Source organism: Rhinopithecus roxellana, chromosome 1 (assembly GCF_007565055.1).
Source record: "Rhinopithecus roxellana isolate Shanxi Qingling chromosome 1, ASM756505v1, whole genome shotgun sequence".
Lineage (NCBI taxonomy): Eukaryota > Metazoa > Chordata > Mammalia > Primates > Cercopithecidae > Rhinopithecus > Rhinopithecus roxellana.
In genome coordinates this window covers 152,341,959-152,360,277 of record NC_044549.1, presented here as the reverse complement: position 1 = coordinate 152,360,277, position 18,319 = coordinate 152,341,959, and the positions used below count along the sequence as shown (strand labels likewise).

At 36.2% G+C, this 18,319-nt stretch overlaps 1 protein-coding gene across 1 annotated transcript; it reads right to left on the bottom strand.

The window, feature by feature from the left end:
• Positions 1-1,605: 1,605 nt before the first annotated feature.
• GMNC (geminin coiled-coil domain containing) lies at positions 1,606-11,805 on the bottom strand. The gene is made up of 5 exons (XM_010385840.2): positions 11,730-11,805; positions 9,874-10,048; positions 8,122-8,210; positions 6,816-6,932; positions 1,606-4,795 (listed from the first exon to the last, which is right to left on the bottom strand). The coding sequence occupies exons 1-5, from the start codon at positions 11,730-11,732 to the stop codon at positions 4,175-4,177; spliced, it is 1,005 nt and encodes a 334-aa protein (XP_010384142.1). The 5' UTR covers positions 11,733-11,805; the 3' UTR covers positions 1,606-4,174.
• Between the last annotated feature and the right edge of the window lie 6,514 nt (positions 11,806-18,319).

The window sequence follows — 18,319 nt, the reverse complement described above, 5'->3', positions numbered from 1 at the left end:
AATCCTGCTCAAAATTTTCCTATGTGGATACCCTAATCTTTTCATAATTCCTCATGGTATAACTAAAATCAATCTGGAACACTTAACTGAGGCTTTGCTCATTGGAGGTGGAATTTCACAAAACTAGAGAATATTTATGAGACGTTGGTTGCTATTTAAGCTCACAGACCTTATCCCATGCTGGTTTCTGTCACGCTTTTGTATGGTGAGTGTTATCTTAACACCATTTAATAATCTATTCCTAATCATAGCCTTGCTTGAAGTCCCAAACCAGATTGCTGACATTTTTTGAGCACATAGATCCAACTATTCTGGAAATATAAACATCAGTGATGAGAGCCAATTATTCCTTTGCTTTGATTAAGCACGTTTAAATTATGTTCCTCTCATTTATAGCCAAGTTAGTTTTAACACATATTTCCTCTTTATATCCTCAGCTGAGCCTGACCCTGAGTCTGTATCTCAGCTGAGGCTATATCTGTTGAATAACTACCTCCATTATTAATCATACTACCATTTCATACACTTGAAAATTGACATGCTTTTTCTTTCTGTGGCAACATTTACAGAAGAAATGGGTACAGAAAACTTTTTCTTGGTTTGTTGCTCCATTCACTAAAAAATGTTTCCAAAATAAGGGCCAAAAGTAGGATTAAGTAAGTTTTTGTCATTATTTATTAGCTATAAATTCATTACAAAATTGACTCTTACATATCATTAGAAATATTTCAAATCATATAGAAATCATATTATTTAAAATATTAAGTGTTAAATTATATTTAACAATTGCAGGATATTCAATACAAGAATTAAAACTGGATGTCTGGTTATCTCTATAGAACAAAAAAATAGATAAAAATATGAAAAATAGGTTGAGAAACATACTTACACTATATATTTGTAGCTTGAAAACCAATTCTATTTGGTTTAGTGAAATATAAAGAAAAAATCAGAATTTAATATTTAATCTTATGTGAATCTTTTGGTAAACTGAGACACAGGTAAAATTATATACCCTGACCTTACAAGCAAGATGTAATATTTATCAAAAACTTATCACTGGATATATTAACGCTATACTTTTCTCCACATTTGTACTACAGGTGAGTTGTTAAATCCATTTGTCATACTTTCTTTAAAAAGTCGTTTTCTTGAATTAAGTCAAACAGACAATTTCTTCCATTAATTCATATTGTTCCTTTTCCTCAGATTTTTCAAATTAGAGGTTAGCATCACTGAAGTCTTGAATAGCCTCATTTATTTAACATCACCTTCATAGCTGAAGTTTAACAACATCCTTTTTTTCCAAATACTAGTGAGATACAAGTATGATTTATCTTTCAGATGGTCAGAGGACATTGGAAAATTTAACAAATTTATAAAATCGATACTGGATTCTAATTTTTATGTGTGGCTAGTTAAAATAGTAGTGTATCCAGCAGGCACTAGACTCTAAGCCACTTAACATTTGAAAGCCTCATTAATGTACCCTAAAGAAGGGAAAGAACCATTAAGCCCTAAATGCTGAAGACATTAGTCTGACCATAGATATCATACAAAGAAATGCAAATACACAGGATTATGGTTACAAACCAGGAGAAGAAAATCTACTATTAGGGAATGTTAAGCATAATATAAAAATGGTTATCACAATCACAAAAGACTTCATTTTTATTTCCCACTATAGCTTAAAATATGAACTGCGGTTTACTAGAGAGACATGGTGAAGCCATACAAGTAAAACATACACTCAGGTGAAAGAAATTTTTAATTTCTCAAACATGAACAAAATAATTTCCTATACATAATTTAAATGGATATTAAATATTTATAGACATGATTTCAAAAACATGTGGTAATTGTCTTCCATAATATCATCCATGATATAAGCCAGGAAAACTTATCACATTTTATGCCAAATGTTTCGTAATATCTTTAAACTGGGCCAAAATTAAGTTTCATTTAAAAGCTATCAAAAGCTATGACATTTTGTGTGGTTTTGTTTTAAACACCAAATGCATTGTGCTAAGCCTGGGTGTATCCTCATGGTACTTAACACATGATAAGGCACACAAGGAATGCAAAATAAATATTTGTTAACTGATACATTTCCTTTTACAGCTTGATTATTAGACTTTCAAAATTAGTTATATTACTTTCTCAATTCCTAGTGTACTAAAGTACAGTAATTCCAATTCTTAAATCTCTTATTCTAAAAAGAGACAAATTTCACCAACCAGACACCAGACACCAGAATGCAAAAGGCACAGTTATTTATTTTATTTTATTTTTTAGAAAATGGAACGTGTTCTACTTATTAAAGTACTCCAGAGAGTAATATTAATTACTATATTGGATTTTCTTCATAAATTATTTTTAAAAGTGGGTGGTAACAAATCTTTATAACAGACTTTTGCTTACATCACCAAAATAGAGCAACAAGCAAACAGCAACAACAATGAAAGGCAGGTCTTTGTTACAAAGAATCCTAACCAACACACTTGACCTGTGAGATACTGATTGTGCAAGATGACTTATGGAGATGTGGAAAAGAGAAAAATGAAAACAGGTTTCAACATGAAGGATTTCATCATTAATTGAAGTTTGTCCAAAAAACATAGGTGCACACACAGGATGTGTAAATTATTCTGGGAAGGATAGGGGTCTTGAGAGATGGGAAAGAAGAAAACTAGCACAAGCACTAAAAATATATGGTTTCAAATTTAGAAATATGAAGTCCTTGATAGCAATATTTATATTCAATCTATCCACACTTATTTAAAAATTAATATGTATCTATTTTTAGATGCAAATTATTCTTACATAGTTAGACTGAGTTAACTGCAAAATGGGCTCTAGAAAAAGAGTACTGTGATCAGAGCAATGATTTCCAATGTTAACTTCAAACGACTTATATTTTTGAATTTTATTAATTGTACATAAAGTTTACCCTACATAATATTCGCAGTGCCTATCTAAAGACTTCTCTTTAGTTTCTTCAATGACCTGAAATTGCCATGTTGGAGTAAATCTGATAGGTCCCAGCCTCAATTCATAGAATATTAGTGATTATCTAGTCCAGCTTCTGTATTCCACAGCTGGGAAACTAGACCTTCACAAAAGGGAAGTCGTTTTCTCAAAGTCATAGCAGATGAGTAGGTCTAAGTCTCATGATGGTGGTCACAGTGCCTAAATTGCTTGTATTTTATCATTATCACACAGCATAGTGCCTGGTACAAAGTAGGCATTAGGTATTCTACAGATATCTTGGGTGGACTGATCAATGAAAAAATAAATATGTGAATGAATGAATGAATGAGACAATGGCTGAGCTAGGTTAGTCTATTTTCAGCAATAAGAGTTTGTCAGCATCTGGGTAGTAGTCGCAGACGATGACTAGATTTGTTACCACAGTCCCTCAAAATGTTCTTCTTGGGGTCATGTTGGTTAAAGAAACAATGCTGGGCACATATAGAAGCTGATACATCATGAGGCATTTAAAACTAATTTAAATTCTTTATAATTTTAAAGTTTATCTGTGATATTGATTGTTAGTGAAGTTACAGTTGTTTTAAGAGACTTTGTCAATGCCACCATGGGGCACTGAACTTTTTGAACTGCCATGAACATAACACTACACACATCCACATTATGTCTTCAGTAGTAGTGGTGATGGGCAAAGACACTTGTTCTACCCCACCCTCAGCTATTTGAACATGCAGTAGTAAGTACCTGAAGCAAAAATAGGGCTCATTCTAAAGGCAGTTTTCAGAAATGACAAAGGGAGAAAAGTAAAAGGGCTGTCACTATTTCAACTACTTAAAAGAGGAAAATCTGTTAAACTGGTTATAATTGGAAAAATGTATCTAGGTCTTAAAGGAATATAAAAGAAAATGGAAAATACCTCTTCAAGTGTAGGGCAAAGGGAGGATGGCAATAGCAGGTATTGGTGTGTAAACAAGTCAAATTTAGGTGAAAGAAGCGCGAACATGTTTCATTATGGATTCTTGGAAGCCAATCCCTGCAGATTTAAGTGGGTAATTGAGAGTGACATTTAAAGTGGCAGGAGACAGTCTAAGCAATAGCTTCTGTATTCCACATAGTCAAATTCAAGTGCAAGAGAGGTCTCTGTAAACAGTTCATGGCAGTGCTTTGTGATAAAAAAGAGGGGTCACTAAGACTGCTTAGGGACCCAGGTAAACTTCCAGCCTCCCTCCTCATCTCGACGCACAAAGGCTTGTCCCTGGTGGAAGGAATGAGTTTTCACATTACAATGAGGGCTCAGGGATGTGGAAAATGCCATCTCTGTCTTGTTGGGTGACACATTAGCACTACAGTAAGGAAGAGTTTTCAGCCCCACTGGGGGATTTGAAAGTTGAGAAAGGCTGTGGAAATCTTCTCCATGAGTGGCAGTGCTGTGCAAGGGGGTTGTTCTGTCACCTCTATAGTCAATTGGCATATCCTCTCTGGGGACATTTTTATAATCAACTGCATCATCCGGAAATTGGGAAAATGTGCTGGCGACTCTTCTGGGACGAGATGCGAGGGCACTGTAGTTAGCTGGTAAGGTGTCATCGATAGTGTCAAGGTCTTTTAACCCAAGTGTTTGAAGGACCCAGGGATCCACAGGGGGCCCAACTTGTTCTTCACAGTTAGCAAATTCACTAGAGAGGTTTCTTTTGGCATTTTTGGGATGGGGAATCTCAGCAGGAGAGTATCTTTGTTCTTTGGATTTTCTCTTCCCCTTCCTGAATTTTCCACATGCTTTGGAGAACTCATCAGATGAGAGCAATTTCTAGGGAAGTGATATTTGAAAGTTATACTTTTTTCATATATTTACTAGTTAACTAAATTATTTTGAAAAAAATGATTAAGTTTCTCTTCACACACAAGTAAGATAGATTGGATTAGCTTGTTTGTAAAGTAAAATCTGTGATGACAAGTAACTGCCTAAAAACTCTAAATCATATTTTTTACTCAGTTTTCTTAAATGTTGAAAGGACTAGATGATATTTTTAAGATTTCAGCACAGGCAAGTTATTATTGTAACAATAATAGCACTATCACTTATTAAGTTATCATTTATAATCATTTATTTATAAATAATATTTATATTTATAAATATCATAAATAATATGTATATTATTTATAATATATTTATATATAATATATAAATATATATAAAATATATAATAATTAACCCTGATTGTCTCAGCAACCCCCACCCCCGACTAGCATTTGATTTTTAAGCAACTTCTTTTGTAATATATGACTGTAATATTTATAAATGTTATAAATAATATTTATATTTATTTATAAATGTTATAAATATTTATATTATTTATAAATATTATAAATAGTATTTATATTTATTTGTAAATGTTATAAATAATATTTATATTTATTTATAAATATTACAAATTATATTTATTTATATTTATAAATGTTATAAGTAATATTTATATTTATTTATAAATGTTATAAGTAATATTTACATTATTTATAAATTTATATAAGTAAATATTTATAAATTTATATGAATAAATATTTATATTTATTTATAAACAATATTTATAAATAATACATTTATCATTTATAAATAAACTATCATTTACTATAATTTATAAATCACTGATTATATGTATTATCTCATTGGATATAGATGTTATTAAAATCTTCATTAATGAGGAAACTAAGGCACAGACATATTAATGGCTTGCTGAGAATGATTTAGCTCAGACATAAAGCTAAGCCACCCGAATCTAGACAGATCCTCTGATTAAACGCTATACAACACTGCTTATTCTTATTTCATAAACTTTCAAAGTACTTCTGAGATATTATATTATTCTAAATCTTGGAAAATTATTAAGAGCGACAGATCAAACTGCCTAGTTGTTATCATTTAATAATATAATAAGTGTCCTTTTATGGAATGGTAGCTGGAGTTAGGAGCCCAGGCAAATAACCAAGATGTAGTCTCTTTTTAACAAAGACAACTGAATTGTAAATAAATCAAATCTGGTGTCTTCTATTCCCTGAACTGCTCCATTTAGTAACAGTAGCAAGAAGCATCATCAATTTAGACCAAATAATATCAAATAATGTAGCTTGTCTAGAAGTACAGAAAAGATTGATGATGAAAGCATTAATGATAACATAATGGCAAATAGATAATAAAAAATTGAAAGGCAAAGAATTGAGCATGAACAAAAAAAGACTACAGGCAAGTTATTTATCCTTGAGTTAGAAATAGCTCATTTTAAAAGTGGAGAAAAAAATGTGAATTAAACGATAAGGTAATTGTATATGCCTAATGTAATTTGTAAATGCCAAATCAAGAGATCTGGACTCCTGGCAATATTGACAGCATTTTAGACCTAGCAGAATTTTTAAAGGACATTTTAGACCATCCATTACAGATGAAGTTAAGTGAGGATCTAAGTAAGAATGATTTGCCTAAAGTCAAACAGATTATTAAAAGAACTGAGTGTCTTTTAGATCTGTTTCCCATACAGTATTCCATCCATCTCATTCTGCCTTTTGATTAACCCTGATTGTCTTAGCAACCCCCACCCCCGACTAGCATTTGATTTTTAAGCAACTTCTTTTGTAATATATGACTGACACCTGCAATCTATGTACTTCAGAGAAATAATAGATAAAAATTCTTGTGAAAGAGCCATATTTCCTTAAGAAAAACCATCCATCTCATAAATGCTTATCAAGATACCCTGTTTAATCAAGGAGTTTGCCATAAATCATTTCCTTTCTCAAATCACTGCTTTGTTCTTATAAAGTAGATACACACATACCTTGGCCTTTTCTTCAATACATTTAACCAAAGCAGAATTCAGGTATTGTCTGAGGTGATTATTCTCTTCATGTAACCTAGCGAGTTCTTCTTCCTTCTGCACCAGGGTATCTTGCAGCTACAAAAAGCAGACAGTGGTGAAGCCTGCTCCACTGTATTGACTCTGTAACCTTATAATAATGCCACTGCTCCTTGACTTGACTACTGTTTATTGTGTGAGCACGAGCACGAGGAGCCCTCATCCTGAGAGGCCTGAATTAAATTTACGTTCCCCTAACACCCAGTTGTTCAGCTTTGTGCTCTGAATTCTCATTCATTGCATAGCATTTGGAGAGATTATAATAGACTTTTAAACTTGTAACCACAAGGGAATCAGGTAGATATGAAAAAATGAGCTGCATGCAACTATTTAAATGCAGAAAATGATGTTTAGGAAGATGTGGCTGGACTCCTTTCTTGCACTTTTAAATAAATAAATATAGAGGTGGGTCGGCTTTTTTCAGCCTCAAATTGCCCTGTCTGTATGTCCACTAGATTAAATTAAATATAGAAAATGATGCCTTGCATATTTAAATATATAAATAAATAAATAACAGAGGTGGGTCGGCTTTTTTCAGCCTCAGATTGATCTGTCTGTATGTCCACTAGGTTAAATTACCCTTCAGGGGCAAAACTAACAGAACATGAGAAAAGCAATCTTAGGAAAATATTTTATAATCATTCTCTTCTCCAAGTATTAGCAAGATTTTGCTGGACTCCTCCCTTGCATTTTAAAATAAATAAATAATAAACAAAAACAGAGGTGGGTCAGCTTCTTTCAGCCTCAGATTGATCTGTCTGTATGTCCACTAGGTTAAATTACCCTTCAGGGGCAAAACTAACAGAACATGAAAAAAAGCAATCTTAGGAAAATATTTTATAATCATGATCTCTTCTCCAAGTATTAGCGATGTTATGGTTTAAAAATACTGTCACACTCACTATATCATTCGATCTTTTCAGATTCCCTCTGAGATAGGCAGCACAAGGACTACAATTCCATAAATGAGGAAAAGGAGAAGGATTCAGGGTCATACGGCTAAAACGTGTAAAGTGGGAGCTTGACTGCAGGTCTTTCTAGAGTGTCTCGGTGGTTTTTCTTTTCTCTGACATCTATCATCTAACTTTGATCTCTCTGTGGACACACAGTCACTTTGGTTCTAAACTGAGTCAGCATGAATTTCACAAGGGAAAAGAAGCAAGATATTAATGGTGGGGAACGGATCACGCGGAACACGACCAGTCTCAATGCTCTGACTTACACATACCTGCTTGTTTCTGTAGAGCTGAGAGGAAAGCTGAGCGTCTTCCCATGAGCACAAGTCCGGAAGAGAAAAATTTGAGTCACTGAAGGATTCTGTGAAAATACAAATGGATAACTGAGAAAATAGTCTTGTAGTTTCTGTGTAATAAAGAAACTTATCAAATCAAATCAGAAAGTTTAGTAGGTTCAATTATTTTTCTTAAACAGCTATTGCTGCCATACAGGAAAACAAGACATTTAAAGTTTTTTTGAAAAGGCAAGCAAGATGAGAGAAACAAATATTTATACACTGGATCACATAGCAGTTAAAGGGTAAATTGTTATAAGCAGGAAGGGGTCACATTCTTGCCTAATGTATGTATTCCTGCTGGATAAGTTAATAAAGACTGTCCAGTCTTTGTCATTAATTTATGCACATACTTACTGATCTCCCCCCAAACTCGGCATAACATTGCAATTCCATTATGTTTTTCTAGTTTTTATCTTGTTTTCTAAGCTTTAGCACTTGATAATATATTGTTTGGCTCTATAGTTAAATTCTAATCTGTAATGCTACTAGTTTCTCTGCCTGCCTGTTTTAATCTAATGGACTGTATTTATTTGGAATTGTATGTGGTAGCACTTTCTACTTTAAAACTATTTGGACCTTGCTTCTTTGAAGATCTTAATGAAAATCTCAAAACTGTGCCCAGACCTTATCTGTTTCAACTGTTTTAATCTGTATATTCTATAAATGTTTTTTTTCCAAGTGGCTTTTCCCCCCATATTTGACAGTTAGTTCTATCTATCAATAAAAAGCTATGGTTGGGCATACTAACCGGGTTTACTTTTACTTTCTTTTCTTCATCTAGTACAGTTTTGACTCTTGCCCTTCTCTGGTTATACTGTTGATACTGAAATATTTTTGATTAAAGTGAAATGATGAGTAGGAGATAGGAATAAAATGGCATAAGTAGGTTGGGTTCACACTCTTGGGCATTTTGTTTTTACCATTGCTTGTAGTGGAAAGTTAATACTCAACAACGTCCTCTGTGACATTTAAGTGTGCTTTTAATTTTTTGAGTTCCTTTGTTTGTGTCTTTTTAAAAAATAAAACGAATCATGTGGCAGAAACAATGGTATGGATATTTAATTCTAGGGTGTCTGACAATTATTTAAGAAACTGGAGTGTTTAACACAGACATTTCTTTAATACTTATAAATATTGCTCGTATGCCACGGATCAAAATTAATATGTCATTTTACGTCAATGCTATACTTCTCTCCAAAGTTGAAGCTTTTTTTGTGTGTAAAAGGGAATCCTTTTTCCACTTCTAACACACTATCCATGGAACTTCCTCTATGAAATAAAAATTAAGCTAGTATTCCTTGCTTTTCTCTCAAACTCAGGGAAACTTTCCTGAATTCCAAAAGAAGTGTTCCGACTGGTATCCTCATTCCAAAGACATTCTGCCAGTGTGTTGTTTATAAAACTTTGATCCAGACTCACACTCCCACAGTGAGATAGGACTCTGCAAGAACTATAAAGTGTAGGGAGAAATACATGCTATCCAGTGGGCAAGGTAAAGAATCCCATTTTCACTATTTGGCAAGTGTAAAACAGCAGGCTTTATGACTGTAAAAATCAGGAGTCCTTGGGTTTACTTAAATTTTCCATATCGTCCCTTATTCTAGAGTCCTAGCCCATGATGCTCTGTAGCCACGGGTATGGAAAAGAGCTCCAGATCTGTCAGGGAAGCAGAGGAGCAGAACTTACCCTGTGCCTGTGGTGCTTGTTGGAGCTCTCTGTTGTCCAGGAGACCAGCGGCCCAGAAAGAGACCCAAGTCTCCGTGGAAACGTCAACACTAGATTCTGACGTTGTAGTGGAATACGGGCAATTATAGCTCTGGCCTCCTACAAAGTACTGGTCTTGGCAAGGCAGAATGGTGTTCTGTGAAATTCAGAATGAGGGGAGTGCGGGGTCCCAGGAGATGGGGTGATGGAGATTTAAAAGGGGGAAAGGGTGGGAGAAATACCGAAATTATATGCAGTGAAATATAAAGAAAAAAATCAGAAAAGGTGTTAAGTATAGATCCATATTAATTTTGGGGTGGTCAAATTACAATTACTAAAAGGGAATGAGTTTCTTGGTTTACCCAGAATTTCCCTTAAGGCCTTTGAGCAAAAGAGCAGACTAGCATTGAATGGGTGAAATTTGTACATATCCAGAAGGATTCTCTGTTGCAACGTCCAGCTCATCTAATAGTCTACCCAAGATCTAAATAAAGGGAATTCTACTTCATGGTGCGAAAACATAAGAACTATTTGGTTCTTTCTAGCAAATATCTTAATTATATTTCTAAAACTCCTGAAGGACAAAGAACGCAGAATGCTAAAGCTGAAATGGATATGACATAATATAGACTAACCTCTTCATTTTAGTTTCTCAATCATACTTGCCTCATTCCTTCCTTATTCTTCCCTCTGACCTAACATGCTGCTGGCTCATAGTCTATCTATCTATCTATCTATCTATCTATCTATCTATCTATCTGTCCCAGAGATAATTAAAACATTTTGCTCCCAACACTAAGCACAGGAGCATAAAGTCACTCCAAGTAAACGTATAATCAAAGCTGAAAGAAGTTTGTTAGCAAAGACAGCAAGCTCTAGTTTTGTCCATCACTAGGGCTCAATGCTCCTCCAAAGTTATCTTGTCACTAACTGGCATGTATTGTCCACTGTGTTCTGATCCAGTGAACACTCTCCTGCTCTCCACTTCTTGAACCTCAGACACACAGTCTTTCCAAATGTCCAGGCAGGGGCAGGTATGCAGCCTTCCTGGGTTAATTTGTACAACACCAAATTTAAATTATTTGTCAATGTTTAATCAGGTAAAAACCATTCATTTTAGCAGAGCCCAGCTTTGGAAAAACTCTTTTTGACACTACAGAGTTTCTCTGGGCATTAACGTAAACAGAGAGAAAACAAATAAGAAGAAGAAAGAGAAAAAAAAGTTAAGTCAATTCAATCACACTTTGTAAATGTTCTCGGTAATTTAAGTTTTGAAAAATTCTAGTTCTGAAGCAAGTCCAGCTTGGGCAGTGCAGACCAAAGAAATTCAGCCAAAAGTTTATCAAGTGCAATTTTCTTTTATTATAAAAGTATGTTTGCAGACTCCTTCCCTGAGATTTTTTTTTTAATCAGAGCTAAGCTATTATGCAATTCATACTTGAGAAGAAAACAAACCCCAAATATCCCTCGACAAGTTCATGTCCAAGTGTTTGCAAATATATGCATGATCTAGAGGAAGAGGTAGAAATGAAAAGAGAGTGCAGGGGGAGGGGAAAGTTGGGGAGAAAGTCAGGAAAGTAGTAATAACAGAGGGAGGGAGAGAGAAGAGAGGAGAGAGAGAGGAGAGAGAGCGGAGAGGGAGAGAGGGCGAGAGAGAGAGAGAGAGAGAAAGCAGATAGAGGATAGGAAAAGAGAGGGCAGCAGAAAGGATCTGTTTTAATTGGTGGGTAGCAGAGAAATCTTGCTCCCAAGGTGGAATAAATTCTAAATGCAAAGCTCATTAACTTCCAGAGACCCAAGTTTGCCAGCGGACTAGCTAACGCCAGTTCCTCACTTACCATCTTGCAGTGGAAGAAAGCGCTGCAGAAACTGAGCCCACTCAATTTTTCAGGAAAACCAGTGGGAGCTTTAAATGAGACTGAGGGGAGGAGCTAGGAGAGGCGAGTTCTAATCTGCGGGAGCTCCCGGTGACGCCCAGAGCTCCCGGCGAGCGCCGCTCTCTGATTTGGTGAGAGGCTGTCAAACTGGTGACGTGAGCCAGGAGTCACCCAGCAGAGGACAAAGTCACTCGCGCTCTGGGCGACCACCGCGCCGGGACCAGGGACCTGGCGATCCGGCCACCGGCCGTGGGGCAAAGGCAGGACCTCCGGCCCTCCCCCTCCGGCGGCGCTGCTTCAAACCCGGCCCCAATGTGGACTTGCCGCGGGCGGGGAGACGGGCGGCGGAGGCTGGCGGCGACCCCGGAGCCGGTACCTGCGCGAGGGCCGGGCTCCCTCCCGCTCCACGCGCAGCGCGGGACAGGGCCGAGCCGGGCCGGGTGGGAAGATGGATGTAGGGTAAGAAAATCCCAAACCGGCATCACAAGGATCAAGGGAGGCTTTAGGAAAGCCCATCTAACTAGCCCCAGAGTTAGTATGGTTCCTGGGTATTTTTTTCTGGCTACGTGATAACAATATTAACTTGCTTTATGAGGTTGTCAGTTGACTTTTTTTTTTTTTTTTTTCCTATTGGGTATGTCTTACTTTCCCCTATTTCTGAAATGAGTGTTAAACGTGGAGGTGATACATATCCATTCTGGAATGTAAGCTTCACTAGAATAGCAATTCCTGTTTCTTTTGTTCCCTGCTGTCTCCAAAATACCAGGAGCGCTTTCTCACCTGTAATAAGTGCTCAACAAAGATTTGTAAAGATAATTAAGCTACAAATTAATTGTCGTTTTGTATTGTACCTTTCTTCACTTTATAATAAATGATTATAATTAAGAAAACTTGGTGTATGTTAATATCTTTCAATTAAAGAATTTGATTTCCTCTGTCTTTTCTCTTACCTTTTATTCTCACAGTTCCTATTATGTTATATCGAGAGGAGAAAGAGGAGTAGCACCATGTTTAAAACCACTTAGCCACTGCTAATAGCCAACTTTTATTTCAACTTACTAATATAATAGATATAAAGCAATTTACATTAACCCTGGGAGGTAGGTACTCTTATTATCTGGTTTAACAGGTTGACCGATGAAGCACTAACATTAAGACATTTCACCGATGATTATACAATTAAGAAGTAGCAGACCTGGGATTTGAACCCAAGCTGGCTGAAGCCTCCATGCTCCTAGCTCCATGCATGTGGTATCTGACCTACCTTGGCTTATGTCCACGGCACATTATAGACATTTATGTAATGGTTATTGTTATGGGTGGGCTGTGTTTCCCCAAATTCATATGTGGAATCCCTAACCCCAAAGTTACTGTATATGGAGATAAGGCCTTTAAAGAGGTAATTAAGTCTAAATAAAGTCATACGTGAGACCCTAACCCAGTAAGACTGGTGCCCTTATAAGGGACACCAGGGGTGGCACACACAAAGTCAAGGCCATGTGGGGGCACAGTGAGAAGGCACCCCTTCATCTCTAAGCCAAGAGGAGAAGCCTCAGGGGAAACCAACAACCCTGCCAACACCGTGCTCTTGAAATTTCAGCCTCCAGAATTTTTTTTCCCCCAAAAAATTCTTGTCTAAGCTATCCCGTCTATGGTATTTTGTTATGGTAACCCTAGCAAACTAACCCCAGACAAGGAGGAGGAATTGAGAACACTTCTGATCCTGTTCTGCACAGCTCTTTCTCTACAATAGTTTTGACTGTTATTTATTTTTCCTTGAACTATACTTAGGACCCACAGCACTTAGCAAGGTGATTAGCACACAGCAGATACTTAAGTGCTCTGTGTCCAATTTAAGAAAAGAATAGATGATGAAGAGGAAGAAGGTGCTAGACTTGTTTGGGCCCTTTCCTCTTGTTCCAATACTGTTTATTTGCAAGATTTTCTTTTTTTTTTTTTTTTTTTTTTTTTTTTTTTTTTTGACGAAGTCTCGCTCTGTCCTCTCTCACCAGGCTAGAGTGCAGTGGCGCGATCTTGGCTCACTGCAACCTCCGCCTCCCAGGCTCAAGCGATTCTCCTATTTGTAAGCATTTTTAAGTGAACAGTACCAGGTTTGGGTGTCACTGTCTGGAAAATAGGTGAACTGGCCTATTCTACATGGACTCATTTCAGAGAGTGACGTGAGTGAGTGGGCCCCTCTCTGCCCTCACTGCATATTGGGCAAGATGCACTGGCAGTACCACCCTGACATGAGAAGAGGAAACTGATCAAAACCCACTTGAGTTGTAAGAATCAGTGATTTTGTTCAGGGCAAAGAACTCATGTTTGTAGTTCTCCCAACACAGAGTCTGTTTGGCAAAACCCCAGTTAGTTTTGTGATGAGCACCAGGAGCAGAAAAAGGAGGATCCAGTTGTTTTACTTTTTTAGAAGCTGTCACAAATGAGACATGAGCCTCTGAGAGATATGATTTCTTGGGCCTGAAAATGATGCAAAATGGGCAATTGAGCAAACACAGTATGAAAATAAAAACCATAGGCTTTCGATCCAAATATACCTGGATTCCAATTTCTTCTCTACTCTCTGAAATTGAATCACCTGGAATTATATTAGCAACGACCCTAAATCCTCAGTTAACTCATCTGGCAAATTAGGAATGCAATACATACCTGAAATGTTTATTAAAAAGCTTACCACTAATGCTTATAAAATTACTGTTTTACTGCCTAAATAATGTGTTCATTATAGTAGCTATTCTTACTATTAGATACAGGGAATTCTGCCTTTGATCATATGCATACTGCCGTGCTTTTTTGTTGTTGCTGTTAAAAGTAACTGTAAACGAAAGGTACATTTGTAAAATAACGTTTTTTTTTGGGGGGGGGGGCTAGACATAGTTTTCAAGAGTCTTTGATTACCTTTAAGCACACAAGTGTTTTACAAATCATTAACTACTTTAGCTTAGTAGAAGTGGGAGTATAAATAGTGATTCAGAAACCCTGAAGTTAAACAGTGAAGTTAAACAGTGTTAACAACTGAAAATAAATCAGAAGACAAACTTTTCTTAAAACCGTAACAGATGGAAAATGTTTTAAATTCTGAAAGTTTGATTTATGTACATCTTTTTACTTAAGATCTACTGCTTAAGTATAAGCCTTATTATTATTTTTGGTTTGACAGTTTTTTTTGAAAAGTGCATCAAGTAAACAATCATGTGAAATCTTTTGGCAGTTTTGTTTTCATATGTATGGATGACATGCCTCTTTCTTAGTGTGTAGATGTAACCCATACAGATGATTTTCTTCTACGAACAATAAGATCAGTTAAATACTGCCTTTTGCATTGTATCTAAAGGGGTGGTGTTAAGGGGGAGGTAACTAATAACAACTTAGTTGTTGAGTCATCGTACTGCCCCCTGCCAGGGCAAAAATATATTAAAAGAAAATAGGAGGTAATTTGACCGGCACACAAACCAAGTCTGCAGACAGGAAAGGGTAGAGTGTGATCAGAGGTGGACTGAGGAGATAAATAGATTGGCATATGGACTGTTCTTTCATTTCACCCCTGGAGAACTTTATTTGATTACCCCATTACGGGATTCTGTAGCAAATATAATAAAGAACAATTTTTAATTTCTCTTTACAAACATGGCTTTCTCTCATAGCTTCAATAGCTGAAACTCCAGGCCAAAAACAAAAACAAAAACAAAAAAACAAACAAAAAAAACACAGCATTTCTGTTTTCACTTGTAGGTGAAGAAAAATGTATCCTTAGAGAAAATTCAGTGCAGTAGATGGTTTTCATTGGAAGATTTAGCATTTGCATTGTTTAGAATATCTGGAGAACCATGACAGACTCAGTTTGTTGACCCATAGTTATTAAATTTACCCCACCAAAGTGATGTGCAGAAATCAGTCATGTTGATGTTGATAGAGACTTGCCTACTACCTACTACTACCTGCAAGTAACATAGCTTTTGGGTAGCCTTCATACATGTAATTACTTATGCAGTGGTGAAAAACTGTTTCGACATGAACAAAAGGCATGAAAGAGGAAGGCAGCTGTTAATTCTGGCAATAGAAAAAGTCAGGAAAACTATATTAGGTTATTAGCCAGGAAACAGAAAGACCTTAGGTAACTTAAAAAGTGAAATCTTCCATTTGGGCGTAATTCAGATTAGCTCTCTAGGCCGGGCGCGGTGGCTCAAGCCTGTAATCCCAGCACTTTGGGAGGCCGAGACGGGCGGATCACGAGGTCAGGAGATCGAGACCATCCTGGCTAACACAGTGAAACCCCGTCTCTACTAAAAATACAAAAACTAGCTGGGCGAGGTGGCGGGCGCCTGTAGTCCCAGCTACTCGGGAGGCTGAGGCAGGAGAATGGCGTGAACCCGGGAGGCGGAGCTTGCAGTGAGCTGAGATCCCGCCACTGCACTCCAGTCCCGGCAACAGAGCGAGACTCCGCCTCAAAAAAAAAAAAAAAAAAAAAAAACAAACAAACAGATTAGCTCTCTATTTCCATAGAAATAGAGAGCTAATCTGTGTGTATTAGAGAGCTAACACACACACACAAATGTGATGTGTGTATGTGGAGATTTATAACACTGTTTCGTTGGATGTTTCAGTGAGAATGCATTTTAATAGCTTTAAAACTATCTAGTCCTTTATTGACTCATTAAGTGATTGCTTAATTTTTTCAGTTATATTTTATTGCATTTTATTAAGAAAAATTACATACTATGGTGATATTCACAACTTCCAAAATTCTCAGTCTAAGGGTATATATTTTAAATATCACCTATCTACTTTATATTTTTCTGGAAAATGGATACAGATCTATATTCATTGTGCAAAATTAAGCAAACCTTTACTGTAGTTGGTAGCATTGCTTTATGGCTTTTCTCATGAGATAACACTTCAAAATAATATTTGCAGGCAAGCTGGAGTAAATAGTTGAGGATTTTCCTGTCTGTTGACAGCCGTGTGAATCCCCTAAATCTTACCAGGCCAGCCCCAGGGACAGGAAGAAACAGTATATCAAAGGCCTGCAATCTACTCTGCCTCACTGCATTAGTTGGGAAGCTCTTCTCTGTATAATATAACCTATCTGGCCAGATTGGAAGAAAACAATCTCAATGCTACTATGAAAATACATACAAAAGAGTAAAATTTAGTTTGTATTGCCACAAGGTTAAAGATGTGGAAACAGAAATAAAATAAAACAAATACAGTTCTACTTCCCTCACTTTATCCCAACTGTATTAGAAAATAATTAAAATAAGGCCAAGCCTGGTGGCTCATGTCTGTAATCCCAGCACTTTGGGAGGCCAAGGCTGGCAGACCACTTGAGACCAGGAGTTCAAGACCAGCTTGGACAACATAGTGAAATCCCATCTCTACAAAAAAATTTTAAATATTAGCCAAGTATGGTGAGGCACACCTGTACTTCTGGCTACTTAGGAGGCTGAGGTGGGAGGATCACTTGAGCCCAGGAGTTTGAAGTTACAGTGAGTTATGATTTTGCCACTGCACTTCAGCCTGGGCAACAGAGCAAGACCCTTCCTCTAAATAATGATAATAGTAGTTGTCATAATTAATATACATCAGAGGTATGCTAGTCCAATTATAATTGGAAACAAAATGAATTTCTGCTTCCGGAGCACCAGTATTTCCACAAAGTTGATTTTAGTGCTTTCATTGCTCATGAAATGCGTCTTAGGGATTTTTGATGGACAGATGAATGGATAGATTACTGACAAAGCATCAAATGTCTGAAAGGTACATTGGTATTGGATTGGACATGGCATCCAATTTTATTCTGAAGATAATAGAAATGAAAGAGTTACTGCCTAGTTTCGTTTTAAAAAAAAAAAAAATTAATTAAGAGTATAATAGAAAAACAGGACAACTGGGACCTAATTCGTCTGGCCCTAAAATTATCAGAGAAACTGAAACAATGTGACTTCTCTCACGAAAAGAAGACAAAGAAATACATTTAAATATAAAATGTTAAGCTACACTGAAGCTATAATTTCATGTTTTTTAATCTATAAAATCTACGAAGTATTAACTGAATTTTTATTAACCTAATAATTTGTGACAAAATTATCTGATTTACCAACTAAAACAAATAAATTTACTTCAAAATTGTATTAGATTAGTGAAACTTGATAATATATCTGTTTTCTACATTTATTTTTCACAAAATGAAAGCATAATGCCAACCTGTAACCAGAGGAAGTATTTGTATATTCTAAAACAATATTAGAAAAATATATTATTGCTATGAAATTCATAATGCTAAATGTCATTAAGATGAATAAAAGTATCATAATAAAGTACTCTGTCAACAATAAAGTAAAACTCCAGAAACCTCTATGATGTTAGATAAAGAGGGCCATGATGAAAACAGTACATATAATCCTTTTGTTTTCTTTATCCAACCAGAAGCTTTTCTGTGGCCACCTTTGGAACAGCGCTATTAGCACTGCATAACCAAATCATAGACAATAATGTTAAACTAACAAATGCATTTCAACAGCTTCATTTTATAG